The sequence below is a fragment of the Amborella trichopoda genome, chromosome 4 (assembly GCF_054954075.1).
Source record: "Amborella trichopoda isolate Santa Cruz 75 chromosome 4, AtrichopodaSantaCruz75HAP2 v2.0, whole genome shotgun sequence".
Classification (NCBI taxonomy): Eukaryota; Viridiplantae; Streptophyta; class Magnoliopsida; order Amborellales; family Amborellaceae; genus Amborella; species Amborella trichopoda.
In genome coordinates this window covers 42,071,603-42,098,850 of record NC_142339.1, presented here as the reverse complement: position 1 = coordinate 42,098,850, position 27,248 = coordinate 42,071,603, and the positions used below count along the sequence as shown (strand labels likewise).

The window sequence follows — 27,248 nt, the reverse complement described above, 5'->3', positions numbered from 1 at the left end:
TGTAGTAGGAGCTCTTTTTAAAGTAAAATTTAAAGTGTATTTCTAAATTATCAAGCAATTTTAAAAAAAAGAGAGTAAAATTTTATTATTTACTAGTACTTTTAATGTAATAAATCACATGTGACGGTCCGCACCCACATGAGCAGAAAATCCGATAAAAAATTATATGAATAGAGAAACAAAGTTATAGATAATATAATATGATATAGTATAATATAATAGTAACCTTTTAATTTAATATTTTATTTCATAAAAAAGAATCAATTTTAAAAATATAAATTATTTTGTTTTAAATCAGTATAATTCATTTTATTTTAATAAATCACATGTGCAGTTTGTACCTACAGGAGTAGAAAATCTGAGAAATGATTAAATGAATAGAGCACCAAACTTGAAGTTTGAGCTTGGTTAATAGAATAATTGCAACCATCCAATGTTACATCCACTGATCAAGATTAATGTGGCCACCTTGTATCAAATGTAAATGGTCTCATTCTATACTTTCTCATATAATATTAACCTATAAATTTGTAAATCAATATATTAATTCTTTTATTTTACCTATTTAAAAAGATTTAAATATGTTAAATTTTCTTTAGTTCTGTTATTATATGATATAATATAAGATTATATTATGGATGTTATCTTCTCTCTATTTTTAATAAAAAAAATTATATAATATATAATGTGTAATATATACTATATATAGTGAGTGTGGTGTGTGAAATCTTATTCCTCAATCCCTATCCCATAGGAACATCTTTTGAATCAATAGATAACTATATATAATATATGCAATTTTTAATCCGATTGAAGTTTCATGAATTTCAGTATATATGATTGAACTTTTGGGGTTCACATGAGGTGGTGTACCTTGCAAAGGTCCATGTAATGATAAATGATATAGCACCTATTATTCTTTTAGGTCTTCAGGGGCAATAGCCATGAAGGAAGTTTTTAAAAAAAAATATCAATTTTAAGAATTACACATTATTTTGTTTTAAGCTAGTATAAAACTATATTCATTAGAATATTTAAAAATATATTTATTTGTAAAGAAGCTCCTTTTTAATTTAATAAGTGTTTTTCATAGTAATTTTTAAATAAAATTTGCAGTAGATTTTTAAATTATTAGACAACTCATTTTTAAGAGAAAAAATAGAATTTTATTATGTACAAGTAGTTTTAATGTAATAAATCACATGTGCAATACGTACCCACATGAATAGAAAATCCGAGAAATTTTTATATGGAGCAACAAAGTTATAGATAATATAGTATGATATGGTATAATATAATCCTAACCTATAAATTTATGATTCTACTTCAACATATTATAATTTCTAAATTACCTTTTCCTAAGTTTTTTTTTTTATTATTGTTATTTTTTTTTTTTTTTTTAATGTCATTATATTATACAATATAATATAAAATTATGTTATGACTGCGAACGTTTTTATTAGGTCATGCATTTATGGTCAGATGATACACTAATGGATGGATAGATGGATGTGGGAGGGTAAATTGTTCGATTTATTAGTAGGTGGATGGTTGGATGATGCATTGGATGGATGGTCAACGAATGGTTGGATGGTTTAAGAAACGGATGGCTTAATAATGGATAAGTGGTTGCTTGGTGAATGTATGGAGGGATGATGGATGGTAGATCGACTGACGGCAAAAACGAAATTTGTATTATTTAGACATGTATCTAAGAGCCCGCTTGGTTCACTAGATTTTTCATTCCTATGGAAAAGTTAATCCTGGAATTGGCATTTACTAGAATTAATAGTTTATGAAATCCCGTTTGGCTCTTTAGATTTTTCATTCCTATGGAAAAGTTAATACTGGAATTGGTATTTACTAGAACTAACAGTTTCTGAAATCTGGTCTATGCTGTGTGGATTGCATCTGATAAAAAAATCAGCAAAATATATATTCATTATTTGGATTGCCGAATATCTTTCTTCTAGAAATGTAAATCCTCTCTCTCACACATTGTCACCGATTCCTCAAATCTCATGTTTGGATATACAATATAAAATTCATTGATTCTTTACAATCATTTTCATGTCCATTGTTTGGTAATACATTTTGATATACTTTCTCCTCGTAAAACTCAAAATTTGGAAGTCTATCCTTCTAAAAAATTTGAGATAATTTCTCTAAATTTTAATATAGTTTATTATCAAAAAATTTAATATACATTCCCTTTCAAAAACTTAAACTTTGAAGTAGTTTCTCTCTAAAAATTTTGAGATAGTTTCTCTCTAAAAAATTTAGATACTCTTCTCTCTAAAATTCAATATATTTTCTCTCTATAAAATTTTGAGATACTTTCTCTCTCTAAAACTTAAAATCTGATATAGCTAAAAAAAAATTGAGATAGTTTCTTTCTCTAAAAACTTTCAAGTAGTTCTCTTTCAAAAATATGATATAGTTACTCTCCCTAAAATTCTAATACGCTACTTTTCTCTCTTAGATTTAAAATTTGAGATAGTTTCTCTATCAAAAATTTTTTAAAGTCTCTCTCTAAAAATTCTTATGCTCTACCGACAATTTGATAGTCTCTCTCTAAAACTTCAAATTTAAGATAGTTTCTCCATCTAAATATTTTCAAATAATTTCTCTTCCTAAAATTTGATATAGTTTCTATATCTAAAATTTTAATATACTCTCCAAAACTTAAAATTTGATATAATTTCACTCTCTAAAAGTTTAACATATTTCTCTATAAAAAATTCAAGTAATTCCTCTCTCTAAAATTTAATCTATCTCAAATATTAAGATACTCTCTGCCTCTAAAATTTTAAGATGCTCTTTCTAAAACTTTAAATTTGAAATAATTTCTCTCTCTAAAAATTTGAAATAGTTTCTCTCTCTAAAAATTTGAGATAGTTTCACTCTTAACAAATTTCATGTATTTTCTCTCAAAACAATTTCGTGTGCTCTCTTTAAAATTTGATATAGTTTCTTTCTTTAAAATTTTAATATATTTTCTTTTTAAATTTTGACATAGTGACAGGTCCATGAGAAAAATAGATCGTTTCCATAAAATGTCAATTCCACCTATTTTGGTAGAATTGACATTTCAAAAATTTAGGCTTAAAATGAGTATTTTGGAATCCACAAAAATCTCAATTCTAACAGCAATGTCGATTCCAAGTGAAACAAACATAATTGGGTCGCGTTTTCAAGAAAAAGTGGCACCTGAAAATCCAAATCCTAGTAACCAAAGGGGCCCTAAAGGTAGTCACTTGGTTAATGTATGGGGCGATGATATATGGGGGTAGATGTACTCTCTAAAGGTAATTGCTTGCTGAATGTTTGGGCAGATGAACAGAAATGAAATTTCTATTATTGCGATACGTAGGCACGAGGAGAAATGAAATTTCAAGGTATAACCACACATGAAAGCCCTTTAGTTTCTAAGAAAACAAGAGAAATTTGAGGTTTCACATTGTTCTTGGGTTAACATTTATCTTGGAGTAGCAAATATCCAAAAGTTAAGTCAATATATCGATTAATGTGACCAAAGCAAACGCAAGAAAGAGAGATCCTCCGGTGAAGGCAATGACCTGCTCAAACAACAAATCTGTCACACTTCACATTTCACGACTTACAAGTCCTAGGAATCAGATTTGTGCATGCAATAAACACAATTACAGATAAGCATGCGAATAATATCAATGAAAAAGCTCTATTAAGTCATCTTTTCACACATGCATGCGCACACGCACGTACGTCTGCATGCACACATGCACATGCAACACAGACAAACGATGCATGCACACACCCACACACATGCAGACACTTGTGCACGTGCACACAGATATGATGCTCATGAATCCATAAATATTGGATGACTATTAGAATGCCCAAGGAGATTTCCACATTTTATCATCAAATAGAAGAGTGAGAATGAAATGACTCGTCAGATAAATAAGCTCATAGAGAAGCTGTCATATGATAGGAACAAAAACACAAGTATAGGTTACACAGACCTTCACACACAATCGCAATGATGCATGGAGGTCATCTCTTCCGCACATGTATGCATACCCCAATGGGCAGCTTCTTGAACAACTATATAGTGTATATGCCATGCGATGCCAATGATGAGGATTTTGGCACCCCTCAAGCTAGCCAACCGCACACAAGGGTCCCTTGGCCAACACCCTAGGCATCATTCCAACCTCATCATAAGATAACCCTGTAAATGCTCCACAATTGCCCAGGGCTACGGTGTTTTAGCTATGAACCCTGACCAAGCTCGTTAAAGCCCAGGTGAGTCACGGCATCGAAATGCCTCCTTTGGTCTATCTGAATTGCAATCCTTTGGTCCCACCATACCATACTCCCACTAGAGTTATCACATTACTACAGTCATAGTTTTACATGCTCTCATAAAGCCTTTAAATAGGCACATAACGCCAAGACCTCCCACTTATCCTTCGAAGGCCTTACAATATCTCTCAAGCATATCTCACTTACCCTCTCATGCACATTACATTGTACATATTTTGGCGACCTCTTTCGCCACCGATCCTTTCATCAAGGATTCACTATCACAGCTTTTGTGGAAGATACAAAGCCTATATTTCTGGTACTCAGATTTCGTCCCGATTGTGGCAGTAGTCCATCTTGAGGTCCTTGGTCTTCTTGTATGGTCATGACCTTTCACTAAAGCAAATTACAGACCTTGTTGTGGTAGCAGATCTTCACGTACCCTCATCGCATGGGGTTGTCCTCAATAGCCTGAGGAAGTTTTTCAACCATGCGCTTCTTTTGCAACTTGACAAGCTGACCACATATCTTGGTTCTATAGTAGACAACGTCATAGTATGATGTTCCAGCTGCACCAAGCATAAGCAGGCATTCCCACTAAGGTATTAAGTCATCTAGATCCCTTAGACAGTTCATAACGGAATACCTGTATAACTGAATATCCAAACATCTAAAAGTAGTTGTGTGACTGCAGCAACTCCCACTCAAACAAAAAAACACATATACCATGTCATATCTCAATGCCCTCATGTGCATGCCATGAGCTTGTTCAACAAGCTTCATGCAAAAATAACTTTTGCCCAACAACAAGGTTCAAACGTTTCCCCAACAACAAAGGTTCAAACACACTTGCCTCTTGGTTGTAACCCTTTACAAACCAAGTGGTCTCATCCACACAACATATGTCAAGGAAGCTAAACAAAATCGGCATCCTAACAAACAGGTCTCAAAAAGGTAATTAATATTTATATGAAAACATGAGTCAATATACATCGGTACCTAAAACCGATGCAATCACAATGCTCTTATGAGTGACACATCTCCCATCTTATAAAAACAATTTCAAGACTCAATGTTTTCCCTTCTAACAAGACTCTTGACTTAGAATAATTTCATTAGAAATGTTTTTAAGAAACAAAAATTGGCAGTTTGGCATGATTTTCACAAACTAAGTGGACCTCGCAAGACTGTAGGGTCATTCAGAACATGACCTATCAATCTAGCTTTCTCAACACCAAAGGTCCTTTGTTTTATCCAATTCTTTTTCAGAAAAAGGATTTAATCTTTTTTAAAAATCATTTTTTATCGCATTCAATTTAATTTCACCAAGCATGTCCTATCCATTTAGAGATGAGTCATAAAAGTCGATCTATGATTTCTCCAAAACAAAGTAGGACCCAAAATGTAGATGGTTATCAAAAACCTGAGATCCAAAGAAAATACGCACTTGCTGAGCAACACGGAGAGCCTACGATGAAATCCTTATCTCATCCAGCATGCTGCGTCAGAGGACAATACTAGGAGGACATACAACACAAAAAATATATCGAGGCATACAAAAAGCGTGCATCATTTCTTTGTGCTACGTTTGAATGAGCCATTCCCATCTCTAGTACTTGATACATAGGCTATGTACCTTGATCAAATCACTAAAATCACATACCTTATGTTTACTACCTTAAGCAGCTCACACAATTATAAGAAGGTATATATATTTAAGGGTATCTAGAACCGGATCTTTCATGCTTGTAGCATCTATCAACTGATGCCCTTATACTCAAAACAGCCAAGACATAACTAAAAAAGAAAAAATAAAGGTCAAGTGAGACTCATATGGCTCTTTTAGTTATTGAATTATCTTTCCCTATATACCCTAACCATGTGAAGTGGGATAGATTTTATAACTTTTGACCCCTTAAGCCACAGTGTGCAGTACCGGGCCTCCCTTGATCCTTGCTTTGCTTGTTGATGAACGTTGTAGCCTTGGAACCAGGTCTCACGAGTAATGAAGAATCACTTTTGGTTATCATCTGCACAGAGAAGCTTCTAATTTTCGCCCTTCGGATTTTCCCTACATTATAATGAGGAAGTTTTCCTATCCGTGCCATCACTTCAGAAGTAACACCCTTGACTTTTCCACTGATCTTGGGGATTTAGGTTGCTTCCAAGTCTCTCTACAAGTCCCTTGATTGTCTAAAATAAAGAGAAACCAAGATGCACTTCACAAGTACGTCATGTAATTCTTGGATTTTCTGCAGTGTCCTGACGGAGGAGCCTCCACATAGGGTTTCATAATTCCCCAATTTTGCATGATTTCTCTCTGAAATTTTATTACCATAAAGTATTATTGTAACAAAGTAACAAAACTTAGAATGAGCCTTAAAACCTTCCATTCTATGGAAGTACAAATTAGTGACTTCACATGTCACACTTTTGGACTTACTGCAGAACAGAGGATGAGCATTGTAGAAAAATCACAATTTCTCTCAAGTTACAAAGAATTTCTCTCCGACGATTTGTGTCTAAAAATGAACACAAACACTGAAAATACTCAATGAAGAACCCAAAAGCATACTAGTTCATGGGTCTATGAATTATGACATTCACGTCACTTTTTAATTCACACCGCTGATACTCGGGATGACCACCCTTCAATAAAATGGTCTTTTCTCTCAATAAACATAGGATTTCTCACTCAAATGTTTTTGTTGAAAACTAGACTCAAAACTAAATTATAACCACGTGGTGCGAGCCCCAAATAATATTATGTCATAAAACAGATCATGCTGTAAAAATTCAAGATGACCACTCTCCAATAAAATTACCTTCTCTCTATCTAGATGGAGCCTTTCAACATTTTTGTTTGAAACTAGACTCAATATCACAATATAAAAACTCAGTGGGCCCCAAATCATTCTGTTAAATATGAATACAAAACAGAGACACTGACGTTACACAAACAACCCACATTGTAGAAAACAGAATTGAGCACCTTTCAATAAAGAAACCATATCTCCCAAACCACAAGAGCTCTCTCCATCAATTTTCTTTTGTTTCAAAGTAGACTTAAAAATGGGTGAACAACAATCAGATCCCCTCCAAAAATAATACTAATTATTGGATAAAAAATGCCAAGAAAAGGAGTACATAATTCCTGAATTCTGTTGGATTAGAACTAGGACCTTTTAATGATGAGTGCATAACTCTCAATGCCCACATAATCTCCGACTTAAATTTTGTAGGGAGATACTACTCTCAAAACCACAAAATAAAAATATGATATGCCCAAGAAAAGTACCTCATCCTATGGTCCATATCAATGAGCCAAAACCCTAATTTGCAGAGTGCTTTTCAGTGCCTAAATCAAAATAACAATTCTTTCTGAGGTGCGTGACTTTGACCACAAAACCATTGGATCCCAAGTTTCAGATTCAAAAACAATAAAAATAGAAAAAACAAAAGAATTATGGCAGCAAGAGAACCAGATCTAATACTAATGAAAGGTGGAATATGTGATCTAGCCAAGTATATGCAGTTAAAATTTCTCCTTTCTTTTACTTATATCGAGTCTAGAATGCCTGCAAGTATCTAAAATACATATTTAATTCATAAAATTAAACCCTAATACAATATAAAATTATCACTTGCATGCCATAAAAACCTTTTTGCTCAATTAACATCAAAACACAACATAGAAGAATGCATCAAGAAACATAAATCCATAAAAATACACATTACCTTGACAAGGGTCACCCCAAGAACTTGTTACACCCCACTCAAGAGCAGCACACCAATGGCACAGGATCGAGGTCTCTTCAAATTGTCTCACTCTATGAGAAGGCTTGGCAAACCCTAATAGCATGAGAGCACAAGCCATCACATCACAATGGGAGATTGTTCTCTTCATCTAGGGTTTTCTTGAGGCATGCCACCCCTTTCATCATGCCTTGGGCATCGCACCCTCTTTTTCCCTTTTTTATTTTATTAAATAACGAATGCAATGGGAGGTAGAAAGGATTGTTGATACCAATGATGACTGAAGTCATAGATACATTCGTAGGATTAAGATATCGGAAGTGGAAGAAGCTTTAAAAAGGATGAAGATAAGAAAAGCTTTAGGACCAGATGATATCCCGATAGAGATTTGAAAGTGCATGAGCATTGACTGGCTGACGAAGATGTTCAACAAGATGTTGAGCACAAAGAAAATGTCAAATGATTGGAGGAAAAGTATTGTGTTACATATTTACAAGAACAAAGGAGACATACAGAATTGTACAAACTATCGAGGGATCAAGATTATGAGCCATACTATGAAAGAGAGTCATTGAGCAACAACTAAGACATGAAACGAGTATATCTGAAAACCAATTTGGTTTTATGCTAGGAAGGTGAACAATTGAGGCTATTTTCCTACTTACGCAACTGATTGAGAAATTTTGGGCGAAGGAAAAAGACTTCCATATGGTCTTCATTGATCTAGAGAAAGCTTATGATAGAGTACCTCGAGATTTGATTTGGCGGGTGTTGAAAAAGAAAGGTGTCTCTAGACACTACATCAACTTCGTGAGAGATATGTACGATGGATCGCTAACTAGTGTCTGAACAACTCGTGGAGAGGCAAGTGAGTTTTCAAGGACATTAGATCTACATCAAGGGTCAGCATTGAGCCCGTACCTCTGTCTTAGTTATAGACGACTTAACTAGGCACCGTGGTGCATGTTGTTCACAGATGACATAGTTTTGATTGATGAGACTCTAAATGGTCAACACAAAGTTAGAACTTTGGAGGGATGTTCTAGAATCCAAAGGTTTTAAAATTAGTTAGACAAAGATAGAGTATATGGAATGCAAGTTTAGTAATAATAGGAGTAGAGACGAGGAAGTAGTTACGCTTGACGGCCAAGAAATACAAAAAAGACCGCACTTCCGATATCTTGAGTCGATATTTCAGAAAAATAGAGAGATCGAGGAAGATGTGGCACACAAAATTAGAGCTAGGTGGGCGAAGTGGAGATGTGCAACTGGAATTTTATGTGATCGTCGCATACCAATGAGGCTAAAGGGCAAGTTTTATAAGACAACGGTGAAACCAACTTTGCTCTTTCGAGGGGAATGTTGGGTGGAAAAAAACAATATACCCTACCCATAAATGAGTGTAGCAGAGATGAGGATGTTTAAATGGATGAGTGGCAAGACAAGCAGTGATAGAATTCGAAATGAATCTATTCGAGAGAATTTAGGCGTGGCACTATAGACGATAAAATAAAAGAGAATAGACTTAGATGGGCTGGCCATATGTGGTGCCAACCAAATACAGCACGTATGAGGTGCGAGTCAGTTCAAGTGGAAAGACTGAAAAGGGCAAGGGGTAGGCCCAAAGGACATGGTTGGAAGTAATCTGAAAAGATATGAGGACTAATGGCCTCACTGAGGATATGGATTTTAATATAGCAGAATGGAAAACCAGGATTCATGTAACCGACCCCAATCAATTGAGAAAAAGCTAAAATGATGAATAAAAAAAAATGAATGATTGGGTAAAGTGAGATTAGAAAGAAAAGTGGAGAGAGTGTGCCACTCTAAGAGAGTTGAGAGAGAGAGAAAGGGATCTAGACATTTGTATAAAGGCCACCCCCGGTACTTATAAACACAAGTTAGGGTTTATGGGGTGTAGGGTTTGCCATCTTTCGAGAATTGAGATTAATTTTGATCGTCGATCTGAGGAGATTTGTGGGATGAAGAAATCTCAATCACCCAATCCCTAAATCAGATGATTAAAGTAAAGGTTTTGGAACCATTATCCCCCAATTTCCTTGACCCGATCCCTTCAAATATTCGATTCGAGGAAATATAATATAGTTTTCAAAAAAATCTCAAGTTATGGTTATGCCGTTATGGAACATCTTACTAAAATTTGAATCAATCAATCCTATCGCTCTCAACAAAATTTACTAAATATTTTTCATAGCCTTGGACTTCTTCTAAAGCCTTGCACAACAAGCCAAGAGAGAGAGAGAACAAACAGGTGAGGCGTAGAGGCTATGTGGGTCCCATGTGGGCCCCATGCCCCATTAAGGTGGGCCCAAACGATTATGAAACACGGAAGAAAATCGTTGGCTTATCAAATTATCTATCGAGCATTGAAAAAGATTCAACAAAAGACAGAAACAAATCCACTATCTGTTTTACGTCAAGCAATACGTGGAGTAACTCCCGATATAGCAGTAAAAGCAAGACGTGTAGGCGGATCGACTCATCAAGTTCCCATTGAAATAGGATCTACACAAGGAAAAGCACTTGCCATTTGTTGGTTCTTAGGGGCATCTCGAAAACGTCCGGGTCGAAATATGGGTGGGGCCTATTCCAAATGGGCCCCCACTAACCCTTATTAATTTCATAACAAAATAATGTGATTTTTATAGCTCTCTATCTATTTTTAAAATAGCTTCGTATTTGCAGAAACCTGGAAAATCAATTTATAGGTATCTAAAAATGCTTTTCGATAAAATAAACTATCGTCCTGAAATCTGAATATAAATACTATTTAATGTTCCATAATTCAAAAAAAAAACATATCTAAATATTATCCAATGGGAATTGGATCCATCGGGTCAAGGAACACACAAATTCACAGAGGCACTCCATCTATTCTAGCAACCGTACTACAGTCATCTTCTCAATTGGCAGATCTCACATTGTAACTGAGAAACAATGTGAACAGCCATTATTTTAAAGAACATCTGCATGGCACCTAGGCACCTAGAGGACCTTAAAGCGCACACCTAGAACTAGGTGCCCTCCCTGGGTGCCAATACGTGGGTGCCCGCTCATGAAGCCCAGGAGGGTGCCAAGCACCCAGGTACTGGGCCCTTTTTTTAGAACAAAGTCAATTTTAGACTCACAATTTTTTCATAAAAGGCTATTGGGGGTATTCTAAACCCCAAAGTGAAAAAAAATGGAATCTAAGCCTCCAAATCTATTGATTCTGGGATCCTGGGAATCGAAAGAACATCTTAGATATATTTTTTTTTCATCTTGTCTAGTTGTGATCGTGCTCATGTGTCAATATGGAGTACGACATACTTAATTTGGATTAGATAGTTGGAGGTTAATACACCATGGACTTGTTATGTTTTTTAGTTTTTTCACTCAATTTTCAATGATTTGAAGTTTTGAACATGTTGGAACATTCATGCATATATGGTTGCATGGAAAAAGTTACTTAGAATACATAAAAGTGAAAAAAAATACAAAATTAACAAGACATAAATGCAACTTTTCACCTTAGGGCACCTAAGGTTCTAGGCGCCAAGCTGGCGCCTGGGCGCTGGGCGCAACTAAGCCGGTAGCCTAGGGGCCCCTAGAGTTTTTTGAAGACGAAAAGAAACAAAGTTATTGGGAAACAATAATTTTAAGGATTTTAGGGACATGTAGCCTAGGTGGGTTTGGCACAAGAGTACTTGCTCTTCAGTGTTAGACTCAAAATTAAGAGCAATATAACTACATCCCATGTTGAACAGGTAAAACCCATTGTCCTCACAACCGCCACTTATCGTCTTCCTCATCATCGAGTCCTAAAAACACAATGAGATATATAGAAGTTATACTCAGTTTAGTTGTTCTGCCAGGATGCTAACAACGAGAAGCTTGGAAGGAAAATAAGGTACATATATTACAAAGGGCAAGGACAAGGATGATGAAAGCTTCTATGTTGCACTCCCAAAGGAACTAGTCAGGATCCATCAACAAGTTTAACTTCACTAGAAATAGTAAAAAAGGACAAAAACCAACTTTCTTACTGGTCCTATGATCAATAGCCCTTGAATCAATGATCAAGGATGTAAAAGAAGTGGACTAGGAGACCTTATTTGCAGATGCATATGTACCTGGCTGCTCTACTAGTAACTTAGAGCTACATGAGGAATTGAGCGCAGCCAATTGGTGAAGTATATCTTTGATTGCCTAATCTCTGGAATTGAATACAGTGGGTTGTTCGCAAGAGTCTCCTCCCCCTCAGTTAATATTATATTGGCACATGCAGTCCTTCGTTTCAATCTAAAGTGTGGATACAAGTCCAAGCAGTGATCTCAGGTGTCTCCTCTTGTCACAATGCAGCATTTTAGTTTCTCCTTTTCGACGAGAGAAAGTGGGGCATAATTTGATCTTTTCATACCCACATTTAATTTGCTTGAAAATTGTTACAAGGGCTGATCTTCAAAGTGGACGGTTGAACTTTATCCCCCTATAGTGGCCTTTCGGCTTCCTATGAATATTTTGGCAGACTGGGACCATTCTAAGTAGTTTGGTTCATCTAACCTAATTGTAGTTTTCACCTGGATGTGGTTAGGTTGACTACTTACCCAAGGAAATGTTGTGCTTGATTTCTGATATTCTTCCCCTCTCTCTCTAGCACGAACCCCAAGTCTCTTCCCAAGGAATTGATAACTAGTTTCCAAAGCTTGAAAATTTTCCCCTTTCTATGGTTCTGTGGGCGAGAAGGATATGGAATATTGACTCTAGGATTGCAGAAAAATAACAGACATCCTAGGGTTTCGAGCCCTATTCTGAGTTTGAGAAAGAAGAGAGGAAAAACACATTCAAGCACAATGATTGAGTAAATAATATGGACGTATATCTCATTATTTAAATCACGGGCCAATGTGCCCCATATATATTACACATATAACTATGTGGAATTTACAATACTGGTTGGCATGCATGTAGGTTACAGCTATTTTTGTACATACTGAGTTTCCAAGAATGTGAGGATTCTTAGTCAATGTACCTTATCATTGCATGCTCCATCATACGAGATTTCCTTAGTTGCAGTGTGGGGCCATAATATTCACAACAATAAGCATACTAGAACTTATAACTAAAAAATTTAGAAAAGAAAATGTTTGAATTTGTGCACTAAAAATCCTTACGGACTTCATTGCATAAGACCACATATAAGTACCATCCATTATAGACCTGCTACTCACCTTCTCGGATAAAAAAGTCCCCAACAAAGAACCCCCCAGAACAGCAAGCTGCACACAAGTGGAAGTGACAAATATTCACCAATTTATTAGCAGTTATGAAAAGTCTTGCATAATCACAAACTTAAAATGAAGAACATAACAAGATTCAGTTGCTCTAGGGAATGGACTACACAGCAAAATCAAGATTTAATGTTACCAAAGTTGCAGCAGCATGACCAGCCAATGCTCCAAAGACAACTCCGAGGGGAGAAGAAGCGGCCGCAAGTGCTGCCAAAGATATAATGATAAACTGAGGACCAGAATATAAATAGTCTGATTATACACATGTATGATCAGAAATTCATAGGTTAAAAAGATGCAGCCTACTAACCTATTGTGGAGAAAAATGATTTATCACCCCATTCTGCAACAAAAACTAAAAAGAATGTGCCAAAGGCAGTATTTGCAGCTGCCACAATACCAGCACCGTCTCTTGAGAATTCTGAAACTGCTAGCTCTGCCTGTTTCATGTTCAAAAAGCAAGTTGGACGAAATTGTTACATGAAATATGATGTTCTATCCCAGAATATGATGGACAACATATCATTCTACTCTATATTATGGGCTGATATAACTTTTAATGAAAAATGTTTGACTGAATTATGTAAGGGCTTTAATATCAAGGCGAGAGCAAGGTATTCAGAATAGAAAATCAGAAGAAATTTGTATTCTTAACCTCTTCTTGTTCGTCCTTAGTTTTCATGCTATCACTTGAAATGGCCTCGCGCAGAGTGGAAAACCCAAAATAGACCTGAAATGCAATAGTCACATAAAAAAATATACAAATTGGTAAAATCTCTGTAGAATTTGACAAACGACTTGAACTGTTGAACGTACCACTTAAAAATTGCATTAAGTTTAAACACGATCCCATGCACATAACTATGACGAAGACGCAAGCATGGGAAATTTTCCAGGAGTTAAGAACTTCACAAACTAAGGGAGCTGAAGGTTACCAAGAGGCAAACTGCCAAAATGTCATCAATGGGCAACTCTGTCTCACCCAATCTGCGCATATAAGATGGCTTCAGAACCTTGTATGAAGTAAGTGCAAAGAAGATAGGCCATGCAAAGAAAACTGGAAAATGCTCAAACAAAACTGGATAGATAAGAACGGAGTCATGATATATAACTAATCAAGAATTCGAGCAATACCTGAATGGAAGGATACCATCAATGTAATGGAAGGTGCGGCCAAGAAAGACAGATATGATAGTCATAGCTCTGAGAGAGGAAAGGAGATATGAAGCTTTTCACTGAGATTCTTGCTATGGAGGCAGGCCAGAAGTAGGCAACTATAATGCAAACGAAATCTTACCAAAAAGCAAGCAAATTATTGTACATGTGTATGCAAGCCATTAAATGAAGAAAAGAGGTAAAAGAGTAAAAGAGGAAGCTCAGGAATAATAGAAGTATGTATGATCTTGCCCAGATTAGCCCACCAAAATATAAAGTACCAAGTTCATTTTCAATAGGAATGGATTACATCATGGACTATATCATGTTGAAGCACATGTTAAACGACATCAATCCCTAACAATATGTGAAAAAGACTAGCGTGGTAGAGTTAAGTCGTTATTGGTTGCATCTAGAAAAATATTTTTATGACGAAGTCAAAAAAAAAAAAACATCAGCTATCTATCTGACGGGTAATTGCTTGCAAGCCCAAGACAAGCTACTACCCTTACTACTATCAACTGCAAAACATCAGTGCCACCCCTAGGACAGAGGAAATGAATGGCATAACCCTTGAGAAAGTTATGTATTTCTCTTTTACTCAAACGTCCATTCTTCTTCTGACAGTGTTTTGACTTTCCATACCTTGCATCAACCAAACAACAAAGAAATTAGCAAATCAATAGTGCAAGTGATAATGCAACAACTGTTTAAAGCATCTACCTTTCCGGTGGTTAACTTCTCCCATGCTAGAAGGAAACTGCTGAATCTGAAGGTATCAACTAGTGGTCTTGCAATGGTAGGATGCTAATATGGAAAAGGTGAAGGCGATTTAGCCATGATAACCATTTACTCAGTTTTTTGAAGCCCCACTCGGGGAGAAGGGCTCATAGCGTCATTAGACTCACCTTCAACAGTCAAACCTACATAGGATCGGGGTATTCTGAGGTGGCAAAGTTGAATCCGTCATCATGAGTCTAGCACTCAATTGCATGGCATGCACACATGGAAAGATATGACCTTGGGCTAAAGCAAGAGCTGTTCTTGCAAAGAGAACCCATTGGCATCCCGGGTAGGCATAGTCAACCACCAATGTCTCATGCTCTTTATACAATCTCAGGTGTCTATGGGTCTCTAGCAGGAAGGATAAACCATTACTTTGATTCCACGGGCAAAGCACACAGGTTGGCATAACGTGACAAATGCTGTACTTGAGCATAGTGCATCCGAACTGTTAGGATTTGCTGATTGGGATAACAGTAAACATGGTGCCAACTGCTTGGATGAATAATGTCCACATCTGAAACGAGTTGTTCACTAAGTTTCCAAAATGATTGCCAGGTTTGAGCAAATTACACCCAAGTCAAAAACCCAAATTGTTTTAAAAATATATTTTTAATATAAAATGGTGCTCTGACATTTTTGTTTTCACATTTGTTCAAACAGTTTTTCTCCTATTTATTGCATTTTATGAGATTTTGTAATTTTGTTTTACTTTAATATCCCATGAGTACTTTTGGCATTTGAAACTTTTAAGTTTCTTTTGCGTGTGTGTGGGTGGGTGGGTGTGTCTGCGTGTTCTTTTTTCTTTTCTTTTAGGAGATTCCTGCAAGTCATGTTTAGAGGTAAATCGGTTGTGAAAAGCCCTCACACCTATACATGGACTTCTGCATTTTGAGTGACATCCTACATCTTCCGTTAGATTGTTAGTGGAAGGGGAAAAGACAGTGGTGGGATCATTGTGGCAGGTTATTGGACCATCACATACTAACTCCAGCAGATGGAACTTGCTATGGACACCAGCTTTTTTCGTTTCTTTAGTTTTTTTGGATCACAGGGTACTCCAGCTTCATTTGTCATAAATACAATTCTGATTCCTTACTACCTACAACTTCTATGTGTAGACCCTTATCGACAAGTACCAACCCATTTCACATCTGTTCTCACCAAGATCCTTACACAAACTACAAGTTCAAATGAGACCAGTAAGCAACTTAAGGATTCTACTTTAACACTATCACAATCAATCTCCCACACACTCTCACTTTCACCTTTATGTGCATAAGGTCCACCCTACACATACACACTATCAATCAAGGTAGATTTTGAACTTCAATTCCCCATCTCTAAATGATTCTGTCTGTTATATTCTTTGGTAGGACTAACAATGTTTTCAAGATGCTATTTCTAATATTCCCTATTTTAGTACCTCTTAAGGAGATTGATTGTCTTCTTTTGCCATTTGGTTTCTGTCTTGTAAATTGACCATGATTATAAGGGGCAGAGAAACTTTCCAAATCTTGGCCAGATACTTGTTTGTGAATTTCCTTTGAAAACAGTTTGTAAGGAGGCTTTGCTTGGTTGTGCCAGCTATTGCATCAATGTTGATTGGTATATGCAATGTTCAAAAAGGCATTGGCGGTTTGGGCTCTGGGCCACCTAGGCGGGTATCTAGACCCATTTATTGTATATATTATATAATAATAATTACGAATTAAGGCTATTTTTTGGTTTATCAATAAATTAATAATTACGAATTAATACTATTTTTTGGTTTACCAATAAATTAATAATTATGGTTAAAAGCAAAAAACATTTTTAATAAATTAATAATTACGAATTAATACTATTTTTTTGGTTTACCAATAAATTAATAATTACTATCACATGCAAATGCATTTTCGATAATTCTGGAAAATTCAAACCAAATGAGAAAAATTATATCATTTACGAAAAAGAACTTCCCGCAGTTCTAAGAGGGATCAAACGATTTCATATCTTTCTTGCCCCTGAAGAGTTTACTATCAGAACAGATAATAAAGCTATCAAAGATTTTTTAACAAACAAAAAAGGTGAAGATAATCCAAGAAGGATTAGATGGTCAAATCAAATCAATCATTACAATTTTAAGGTAGAACTAGTCAAAGGAATTAACAATATCTTTGCAGATTTTCTTAGCATGAACTCGGATTAATCAGAAAGATTAATCTAATGGATAAAGGCAAGAGGCCAGTCAAAGAAGCTCCTCCTAAACAAGGAAGAGGCAGGAGACAGTGCCCATGGTCCAATCAAGAAGAGAAGGCTAGAGAAGTTTCCTATTCTCAGTTTGCTCAAAGTCAAGGTTGTGGGCCAACACTTATTTATAAAGAAATTATTGAATTTCAAAAACATATTCAAGCACCATCGGATGGAGATCTAGAGAAAGATTCTTCCAGCCATACCACATTTGGTATCTAATGGAAACCACCAATAACGATTTAACACTCGCCAAAGACACGATCGTGATAGATATAAAAGTCTATGAAATCAATGTAAAAACTTATTCCATAAAAAATATGGTATCATTCTGCCAAGAAATATGTGAATTAAAGAATAGACACTCCTTTAAAATTAGTGATGGAAAAAGACCTTTTGTCACTGATCTACACATAAGTCATTGTTCCACTGATAGCCAAATCAAAGAAACAGATGACTTCTTGAGCAAATGTGAAAGACCGATCAATCAGGATCAACCATCAGATCTATCTATAGAATCAGAAGAGTTGTTTATGGATGAAGCTGAAACCAATTACTGGGCTATGGAAGGACAAGAAAATATCAGTGATTGTAGCCTAGATAGTGTTGGAGAAGCCAACATCAGCAACATGATGGAAAGATGATATTTGCTAAAAAAGCAATGCATCTATCAGAAAGGACGCTATGACTGCAAACATAATGAAGCATCATACAAAGCAATCACCTTTTACTCTGACAACGTACAATTATGAAATCTACTTTTTCAAAGGTAGCGCAATAATAGAGGGTGGAATCTACTTTTTCAGAGGTCGTGCAATAATCAAATAAGATATAGGACGCATTTGAAATCCGCGTTTGGAGTCTGCAGGCTATAAAAGGAGACCAAGGCCTCAAAGTTGGACATCGAGTCTTGAAGAACAACATCTGAGAGTCCATTTCAGACCTTTTCTTATGTTTCATCCTTTTTTTTTACTAAGTACCAGTGTTCTTTTCTTCTCCTTTCTCATCTTCATCTGCTTCTATGTGTTCGTGTCCTATAATCCTAAAGTCTACTACTGTGTAATCAGTATTACTTGATTAATGAGAGTTGTTGTTGTTGTGTGTCCTGTTGAATTATGTTTGTTGCGTTGCTATTCCGGTAATTGGTATCAGAGCCTCAGTTTCTGGTAAATTTTCTTTTAATTCAGTTTTAATTCGTTTATGTTCTTTTATTTGTCTATTCAGTTACTGTACGAGTCCTTTTTAAAACCCATACACCTGTAAGTTTTACCTCGTAAGTCAAATCCCAGTTTTTGCACAAGGTTGTGTTTGAAGGGAATAGGACTGTCAAGAGGTTCTGATAGACATACAGGGGGCCTTAGGTGCCAAAAGAGAATCTCATATGGCTGATATAACATGCATAATCGGTAAAAGTGATCAGAAAGAATTTGATTTCGATCATAGTTTGCATATTAACAAGTCTTCTGAAAATAATATTATAAGTATTAGTAGAGGTCTAAATGGACTCATAGATTTATGTAATAGCTTGTTTGAAATAGTATACAAGGGTTCGCCAAAATCACAAACCTTAGGCAAATAATCAACCAAAACTGTTGAAATCAGCAAGATCTAGATTGCTTTGGCCAAACTTTGGCCAAAATCAGCAAACCCGAGACCCCACTGTAAGTTCCCCTCTTTGTTGTTGACCTAGGGCACCAAAAAAGTGGTGTTGCAGTAACTCCGTATGTACTACAGTAACTTCCGTACATGCTACAATAACTTATATGTAGATCACAAGCTCTAATACCAATTTGATGCAGGGAAAGTTTATGGAACAGTAAAATCAGTAAAAAGCAAGCCAAATACAAGCACAATTCGAAGAAACCTAGGTTTCTTCTCCAAACCCCAAGCTAGGGTTCCAAAGGTCGAAGCTTTTTTCTCTTTCAATTTTCAAAAATCATGAAGAATTGACCCTCTCAAGGTTCCACACACCTCTTATATATTATAATTCAATGTTCAAAGATATTATACGTCCATCCAATGATTAAATAACTTATAGATCCTAACTTCAACTTAAATTTCATAATTACAGTCTTACCCCTATGAACAGTACTCATGAATAGTAATTGTAAATAGTACTCATGAAATAAATAAAAGATTATAAAATTCTTAAAAAATTAAAAATCCCTAGAAACCCTAAAACTAAAATTATAATATACATAATTTGAAATTGAATAAAATAAAAAATAAGAACACTTTTTCCCTCCATCACTTACACTCACTTCTCATGGGTACTTTTACTACCTATCTATACTTATTAATATGATATCACCAATTTGAAAAAGAAACAAAATGGGGCCAGGCCTACCAGGAAGATTTCAAGAATGCATTCCTACAGAATCTTTATGATGAATTCTCTGTGCACTTTTTTAAGAAACAAGCTGCTTTGTGTTCTAGGCCAGTTTAAGTCACAAGCACCACTGCACTGAATTGTACCAATTCAATAGAAATTTTTTTCAGCTTACACTGATAAAGGATGCATTATCGCGATTTCTTGTGAAAACTCACAGAAAACAGCTACATATAATTTTGCCTTTGTCTATTATTTTGCACCTGGTAAGCGCCACCCATCATCTTTCATTACATGTGCCCAATTTTTATGATATTAATGAAGTAGGTGTATGAAGACTACATAAAAACTGTGGCTGAGTGACAAAGAGATGCTCTGGGCCATTTTAAAATCCAGATACAACGGTCGAACCGGAGATTTCCCAGGAGAAGTCCCATAGGGACTGGTCCATTAATGCAACAAAATTATTAAAAATAAAAGGCAAAGTACAGTCAACACAATGATTCACCAGCTCAACCCCCAAGTATATGACCAGTTTGATTGGGTGGTTCAACAAGCAGACACTGGTTCTGACCACCTCTCTATATTTCTAGTTAAGTCTAAACAGTAAAACCTGCTGGTCAAGTCCAATTTTCAAACACCAATAAAAATTGATGCAGGAATGATGCCAGATAAGAAGTTAAAAAATTCCTAATCATTAGTCATGCCACAGAGCAACTTACGCTAGAGCACCAAATGTTCCAACAAAAACAATAGCAGCAGAATTCCGGGCTGCAAGGAGTGCCTGATAAGGAATATAAAGGTTAGAAAACAAATAACAGGAGGTGCATAAGCCTCACAAAACAAAACTAATTTTAGCTCTTCATAAAATGAAGAATGCACACATTATGTGAAGTCAAAATCTATTCTCACTGAAAAACAAAGTCAACGCACCATAAACTGAATTTATCAAGAATGTAAACTGAGTTAACTTTTACATGGAGTGATGAATCCTCACTCCATCATAAGACCACTAATGAATGCATTGCAGCAAAATTGAAAATATAGCAAATCATGAAAATACTCATCCTAAAGAACTTAAAGCTGGCAATTCCATTTTTGAATTAGCAACATCATCCTTGTAGATGACATTGATCTCTAAATTTTCATTATAAGAGGTGGAGAATAATCATTTATGCAGTAGTTGCTGGATAAAGGTGAATGGAATAGTCAAGGACAGGAAAATTTCACCAATGGATATCCCCTTCTATCAACCTAGCCAGTCACAGCAGTCAGCTAGTGCCCAATCACACAATAATCAGAATACAAGTCAAGCTTAAAATATCAGGGATCAGTCATAAAGTTTCCCATCATAAAAGCCAAACTAGATTGTGGCCAGCAAGCTCGGTAGTCCATGGCTGAGATATTGTTGACATTGTTTCACAGTGTTGGTTTCCAAAAAGGGCGGCTACTTTTTACACCTATACATTTATTCACTCACTCTATGAGAGAGGATATATGCAAGTTGGCAAAGAATCTCTGACATGCTAAAAGCATGCATATGAGGAAAAACCCGAAAGAAATAAGCAACCAAATGTAGATCAAATTTTCATATAAAGAGAAACGGTTTTTGGCAAAAAAACTGGTTCATTTTCTCACTAACATCATCGATAAAGAGCATCGGAAACTAAAGCTGAAAGGCTTTTCGTACCGCGATAAAAAAGGTTTTATCACCCAGCTCAGAAAAAAATATCAGCAAGAAGGCCTGCACCAGATATATAAAGCCATGAGTGCCTTGATTAAAATCAATGGGCTCCGTTTCTCAAAAACAAGAAAAAACAGACTTCTCTAAACTTACAAAGATGCAGAATTGAAACAGAGAAGGCAATGCATAACAACTCGATCCATATCATACTTGGAAATCTGAGAAAAATAGTACACTCTTTTCACTACTAAATCCACCTCTAGTGCTTGGGAATCTAAGATAACAAACAAACGCCTCTCCTGATCCTAGAGAGTTCAGAGTACAACTGATGGAGGGCAAGATTATTCTTATTTTTTATTTTTGAACCTCGTTTTCCTTCCCATATAAGCCTACACCCTTGTCAACGTTTAGGATTCGTATTCCTTATCCAGTTCTACTACCAGACTACTGAGATGAGTCAGCAGTTGTGAGTTTTGTTCCCCTTTTGCAAGCACTTACCGTGGATTGTTCAAGTTCCTTATTTTGGGAAGCATCTCTAAGGTTTTCGGTAACAGTAGGTTTCAATTTCAAATGATGTATATTATAGTTTCAGTTTTAGGGTTTTTATGATTTTCAGGGATTCTAGGGTTTTTTTTATTTTTATTTACCATTCACTTGTTACTATTTGTAGTTACTACTATTCTGGAGTACTACTCTTGGTACTGTTCACAATGGTAAAACCGCCATTATGAATTTTAAGTTTAAGCTAGGATATAGGGGTCAATGTATTATTTGTTTGGACCCTTTTTGTACTTAGAACATTAAATAATATTATAAAAAGGTGCATGGGGGCCTTAGAGAAGGCATTCACGTGATTTTCCAGATCTAAAAAAAGAAAAGCTCAGGCTTTTGCAACCCTAGCTTGGGTGTGGAGAAGAAACCCTGTGTTTCTTTGAATTGTGCTCGTGTTTGGCTTTGTTTCTTGCTGATTTTACTGTTTCCTCAAATTTTCCTGCATCAATAACCCTATAGGACTCATTATTCCCCAATCATTTCCTAACTCAAAATTGTTTGGTTCCATCCTAAACTACCTAGGCCATTTATTCAAAAGAGCTCTATTAACAATGATGAAGAATCACCATCATAGCTTTAACTGAAACAAAACAAGCACACCCCTCCCTTCAACTGATCCGCCAGGTCTAGGGCTGCAGACCTTGCCAGTTGGTGTCCCTGCCCCCAGTAGGGGCCTCAAGGGGGCATCTGGGTTATCTGGAACTCTTCTAAGAATACTCTCGAGTCCTCTCACACAAGGGGCTTCTCAATTACTATCCTCCTCTCCAAGATAACAAATGGATACCCCTGGAAATGCACTGCCATATATGGTCCTAACTCAGTGGCACAAAAAACCCTGCTTTGGGACCAGCTAGACCTAGTTGCCACCTTACCTCACTGCTCCTAGTGTTGGGGGGGGGTTTCAATATCACTGATGGCCCTTTGAAAGAAACTCTAACTCCAACATCTCACAAGGGATGCTGGACTTCTCAAATTTCATCTCACGCAATGAAATTCTAGATATCCCACTCCAAGGAAACCAATTCACCTGGCTGACCACTTTGCCCAACCCACCCTCTCCAAACTTGATAGGTTCCTACTCTCCTCAAACTAAGATGAGGACTTCCTTGGATCCCACGCATTAGCGCTATCTAGACGTACTTTTGACCACTGCACTATAATCCTATACACCCTATCTAACCCCGAGAGACCCTAGACCGTTTCGATTTGAGCTCTCTTGGCTTGAAGACGCTCCTCTATCCTCCCTCATCTCCTAGTGGTGGGAGTTCTTCTCCCCACACGTCTCAAGTAGGGTAAGCTAGAAGCTGCAAACAAAAATTCAACTCCTTAAGGCACCCCTCAAAGCCTGGAGTAAAACCATCCCAGGTAATTTCTCCCATCTCAAGAATACCCACCTGGTTGCGATCCAAGCCTTAGACCTTACTGAGGAATCCCGAACCTTGTCAATCTTTGAATCTAACCTTAGAACTCAACACAACCCTCAAAAAGGAAGAGATTTTTTGGTTTCAAAGTCCAGGGTCAACTGGCTCCACTCAAGGGACCATAATACCGGTTTCTTCCACATAATCACAAATTACCGAAGATGCGACAATTCTATCTCCATTATTTTGGACCAACCTCTTGAAATCGAAGTAGGCATCCTATCCTTCTTCCAAAATCTTTACTCTGCCCCCTCGGCTACCAGACCTAGGATGGGCAACATTCAATTCCTCACAGCTCCTGCTCATTGGGTCCAACAGTTGGAACGACCCTTCTCTGAACCAGAGATCTTGGCAGCTATTGCGGACCTAGGTAAAGACAAAGCACTACGCCTAGACGGCTTCCCAGTAGCTCCCATCAAGCTATTCTGGGAAACTTTTAGGCCCAATCTCCTAAGTTTCTTTGAAGAATTCTTCCATCGAGGTATCCTCCACAAAGGTATGAATGTGACCTTTATTGCTCTTGTCCCAAAAATCGAAGAGCTAGAAAAACTGAAGGACTTCCAACCAATCAGCTTGGTCAACTCCACCTACAAGATACTCTCCAAAGTCTTCGCTTCAAGGCTTAAAAGAGGTCCTCCCCTTTGTGATCTCTCTCTCTCTCAGAGTGCCTTCATCAAAGATAGGCAAATCCTTGACGGGGTCTTGGTGGCGCATGAATGCTTGCACTCTAGGCACCTAGCTAAAAAACCGGGCCTGATTTTCAAGATTGATTGGGAAAGGGCATATGACCATGTTGATTGGTCGATCTTGAACAAAACAATGGCTAGGACGGGGTTTGAGGAGCGTTGGAGAAAGTGGATGAGGGACTGCTACTCCCACCCCTTCTTCGTCTCATTAATGGATCACCAAAGGGCGACTTCCCATCTTCTAGGGTCTCTAGCAAGGGGATCCCCTATCCCCCTTCCTCTTCGCTATCTCTGCGAAGGTGTTCAGCCAATCTGTCTCTCGAATGTACTAGTCCGGTCTTCTGTCTGGTTTCAACAGCAGTACTAGAGGCCCCACGGTTTCCCACCTACAGTATGTCGATGACACTCTCGTCTTTATAAATGTTGTTTTGTAGGAAATTGAGAACGTGCACCTCTTTCGCATATGCTTCAAGTATGCCACTGGCTTCAAAGTGAATATGGAGAAATCCAAGATGATTGAGGTCGCTCTCACTCCTTTTAAGACTAGAGCCTTTATTCCAGATTGGGAGTGCAAAGTGGAAGATCTCCCTACAAGCTACCTTGGTTTGCCGTTGGGCTTAGGAAAACATAAAAAGAGGTAGCGGACTCACATTATAGACAATGTTGACCGCTGCCTAGCAGGGTGGAAAGGTAGATTCCTTCTTTCACGGGTAGGACCATGCTCATCAAGGCCACCCTAGCTAACTCCCCGGTTTATCTTATGTCCTAGTGGCGGTTGCAAGGCGTCTAGAACAGTCGATGAGGAACTTTCTTTGGTCAGGGGATGCTGAATCCAAAAATTTCCACCTCATTCCTTGGGATAAAGTTTGCCAACCGAAGCACCCAGGTTGGCTTGGGATATGGATCTTGGGGAAATAGAACACAACCTTACTTGGGAAGTGGTGATGGCATCTCGCAACCCATAAAAACTTAGCTCTAGTCTCAAGTCATCAGCTGCAAATATAGACTTTCGATAAACTCCTGGCTATCGGACGGGACACCAAGCAGGGCCTCAAGGGCCAAGAAGTCTTTCCTGTCTTCTCTATCCCTCTTCCAACAAAATATTTGTTTCCATCCAAGGGGAGGCATAAGAATTAATTCTGGTCAGATCTATGAGTGGGCCACACTCTGTTCAAGGACTTGTTCCCATCTCTTTTTTCTCTAGCTACGAACAAGTCCTCCATTATTGCCAACAAGATGCCCATCTCCGAAAATTTGTAGTGTCTGGAACCCTTCCTTCAGACACCCTCTTTCTGATGTTGAAACCTTGGACTTCATCTTTGTCTTCTATACTGCATCCTACATTCCTCGTCCTCTCTGGCCTTGACAGCCTGGTGTGGACCCCCTCCCCTTCAGGCTCCTTCTCGGTAGCCTCCGTTTACAAAAAACTTTTGCAACCTCCCACCTTCCCCCATGCCCTGACCTCTGTAGTCTCTAAGGTGTGGTCTACAATAGCCCCACCAAAAGTGCAAGCTTTTAATTGGATAGTGTGATCAAAAAAAGCCCTCACAGTTGACCAACTACAACGGAGGGGAATTCCCATTCCCAATCATTGCATTATGTGTCTTTTTGAAGAAGAGAGCAACCCCCACCTTTTTAATCCATTGCAACCTTGCCCTCAACATTTGAAGTCAACTTCTCTGTCTTGTCGACCTGACTTGGGTTACTCCTACTTCCATACCGGCCCTCCATAAATTCTCAATGGACTCTTCATGGTCAAAGGAGGCAGGCTTTTATGGAAAGGCCTCCTCCTGCCTCCTTGGGTCATCTGGACCAAAAGAAACTCAAGGATCTTCCGAGGTGTCAAGTGCAAAGCTTCGGCCGTATTCCACAAAATTACCTCTCAGGTCATTTTCTGAGCTTCCAACCACAAGGCTTTCATTGGTATTTCAGCTTCGTCATTCCTACAAAATTAGGAAGATGTTCTCCATTTCAAGTCCCCTTGGGTCTCACGAGCTAACAACTGGTCTCCTCCTCTGACAGGCCTCACTAAACTCAACTTTGACGGGTGTTCCCTAGGAAACCCAGGACCAACTAGGGCGGATGCCAACATCATGGCAACTCCCCGCTTGCTGAGTCTACGGCTCTCCTCTCGGGTCTCAAAATGTTCGACCCCACATGGGGACTACCACTGATCGTTGAAGGAGACACCTAAAACATTATCACTTGGGCTGCTAGAAATGCCCCTCCTCCCTCGTACCTTGCTCAGATTTATGATGAAATTATGCACATTTGCAGAGATATAGCCATCTTATGGAGTCATACTTGGAGAACATCAAACGCCTTGGTACACCAACTGGCTAAGGATGGAGAGGTGGCACACGTCGCAGGGTCATAAGCATTGGGTTTTTTTGGCACACCTTTGTTTTTGGGTCCTATTTTTTCTAAGGACTTATGGAATCCCTGGATCCTCGGTTTATATGTTTTTGTAAATCCTCTGTAAATGGGCAATTGTTATAAACCCCACCCATTTTTTGTATAGGGCGACTCTTTTTGGAAGCCTATTTTTTTACAGAGAGGCCTGGCCTGTGGGCCCTCTCGATGGACTACTATGATCTTTTCTTTTACTTAATACAAATAGTTAACTTTATCAAAAAAAGACAATTATGAAGAATCAAATACCAAGGCTTCCTGTAGCTTTTGGGCCATAGTTATCAGGATCTCCCAACCAAGCGGTCAATCCCACTCTGGAAGCTTACTTCTACGATTTGAGGGAGGGAGATCTGGCTCCTCTGTGATTTTTAAACTTTCGGATCTCAATCCTTCCTATTTCAAGATCTTGAGTTATATGGGATCCAAATTCCATTGCATCATAATTTAGGGTCATTGGTAAACTGAACCAAGACCTCCACCAATGTTGGGTCAAGTGGTAAACTCCAGTGTACCTCTTCCCCTCTTTAATAGGTCACAAGTTTGAACCTTGAGACTTGAGCTTCATTTTAATGCTAAACAATGACTATTTTGCATAATTAGCTAACACTTTTAAGCATTACATAGCATATTAGTTGCATGTTGTGTTCATACATAATTTTC

The 27,248-nt window shown here is 37.4% G+C and overlaps 1 protein-coding gene and 1 long non-coding RNA gene across 51 annotated transcripts in view; both read right to left on the bottom strand.

Moving 5' to 3' along the window:
• Positions 1 to 3,336: 3,336 nt before the first annotated feature.
• The window catches only part of LOC18446494 (protein PAM71, chloroplastic), a 42,059-nt gene continuing 18,147 nt past the window's right edge, over positions 3,337 to 27,248 (bottom strand). For 6 of the 50 annotated variants that reach the window (XM_011629614.3, XM_020674979.2, XM_088864096.1 and 3 more), the window contains exons 4-12: positions 21,524 to 21,577; positions 20,556 to 20,617; positions 14,469 to 14,537; positions 14,270 to 14,321; positions 13,990 to 14,064; positions 13,645 to 13,774; positions 13,471 to 13,541; positions 13,275 to 13,322; positions 3,337 to 3,578 (exon numbers count right to left, since the gene is read on the bottom strand). In XM_011629614.3, coding sequence (XP_011627916.1) covers positions 3,507 to 3,578; positions 13,275 to 13,322; positions 13,471 to 13,541; positions 13,645 to 13,774; positions 13,990 to 14,064; positions 14,270 to 14,321; positions 14,469 to 14,537; positions 20,556 to 20,617; positions 21,524 to 21,577 — 633 coding nt within the window. In that variant the 3' untranslated portion in view covers positions 3,337 to 3,506. Of the gene's footprint in view, positions 3,579 to 3,916; positions 4,857 to 7,585; positions 7,646 to 13,274; positions 13,323 to 13,470; positions 13,542 to 13,644; positions 13,775 to 13,989; positions 14,065 to 14,150; positions 14,322 to 14,468; positions 14,609 to 19,070; positions 19,191 to 20,555; positions 20,618 to 21,523; positions 21,578 to 27,248 lie in introns of those variants that run through there. The other 44 variants (XM_088864082.1, XM_088864085.1, XM_088864091.1 and 41 more) reach the window with 22 other exon arrangements.
• LOC148782460 (uncharacterized) lies at positions 14,750 to 15,789 on the bottom strand. Its single transcript, XR_016053584.1, has 2 exons — positions 15,213 to 15,789; positions 14,750 to 15,134 (listed from the first exon to the last, which is right to left on the bottom strand). It is a non-coding gene; the product is annotated as an uncharacterized LOC148782460 (long non-coding RNA).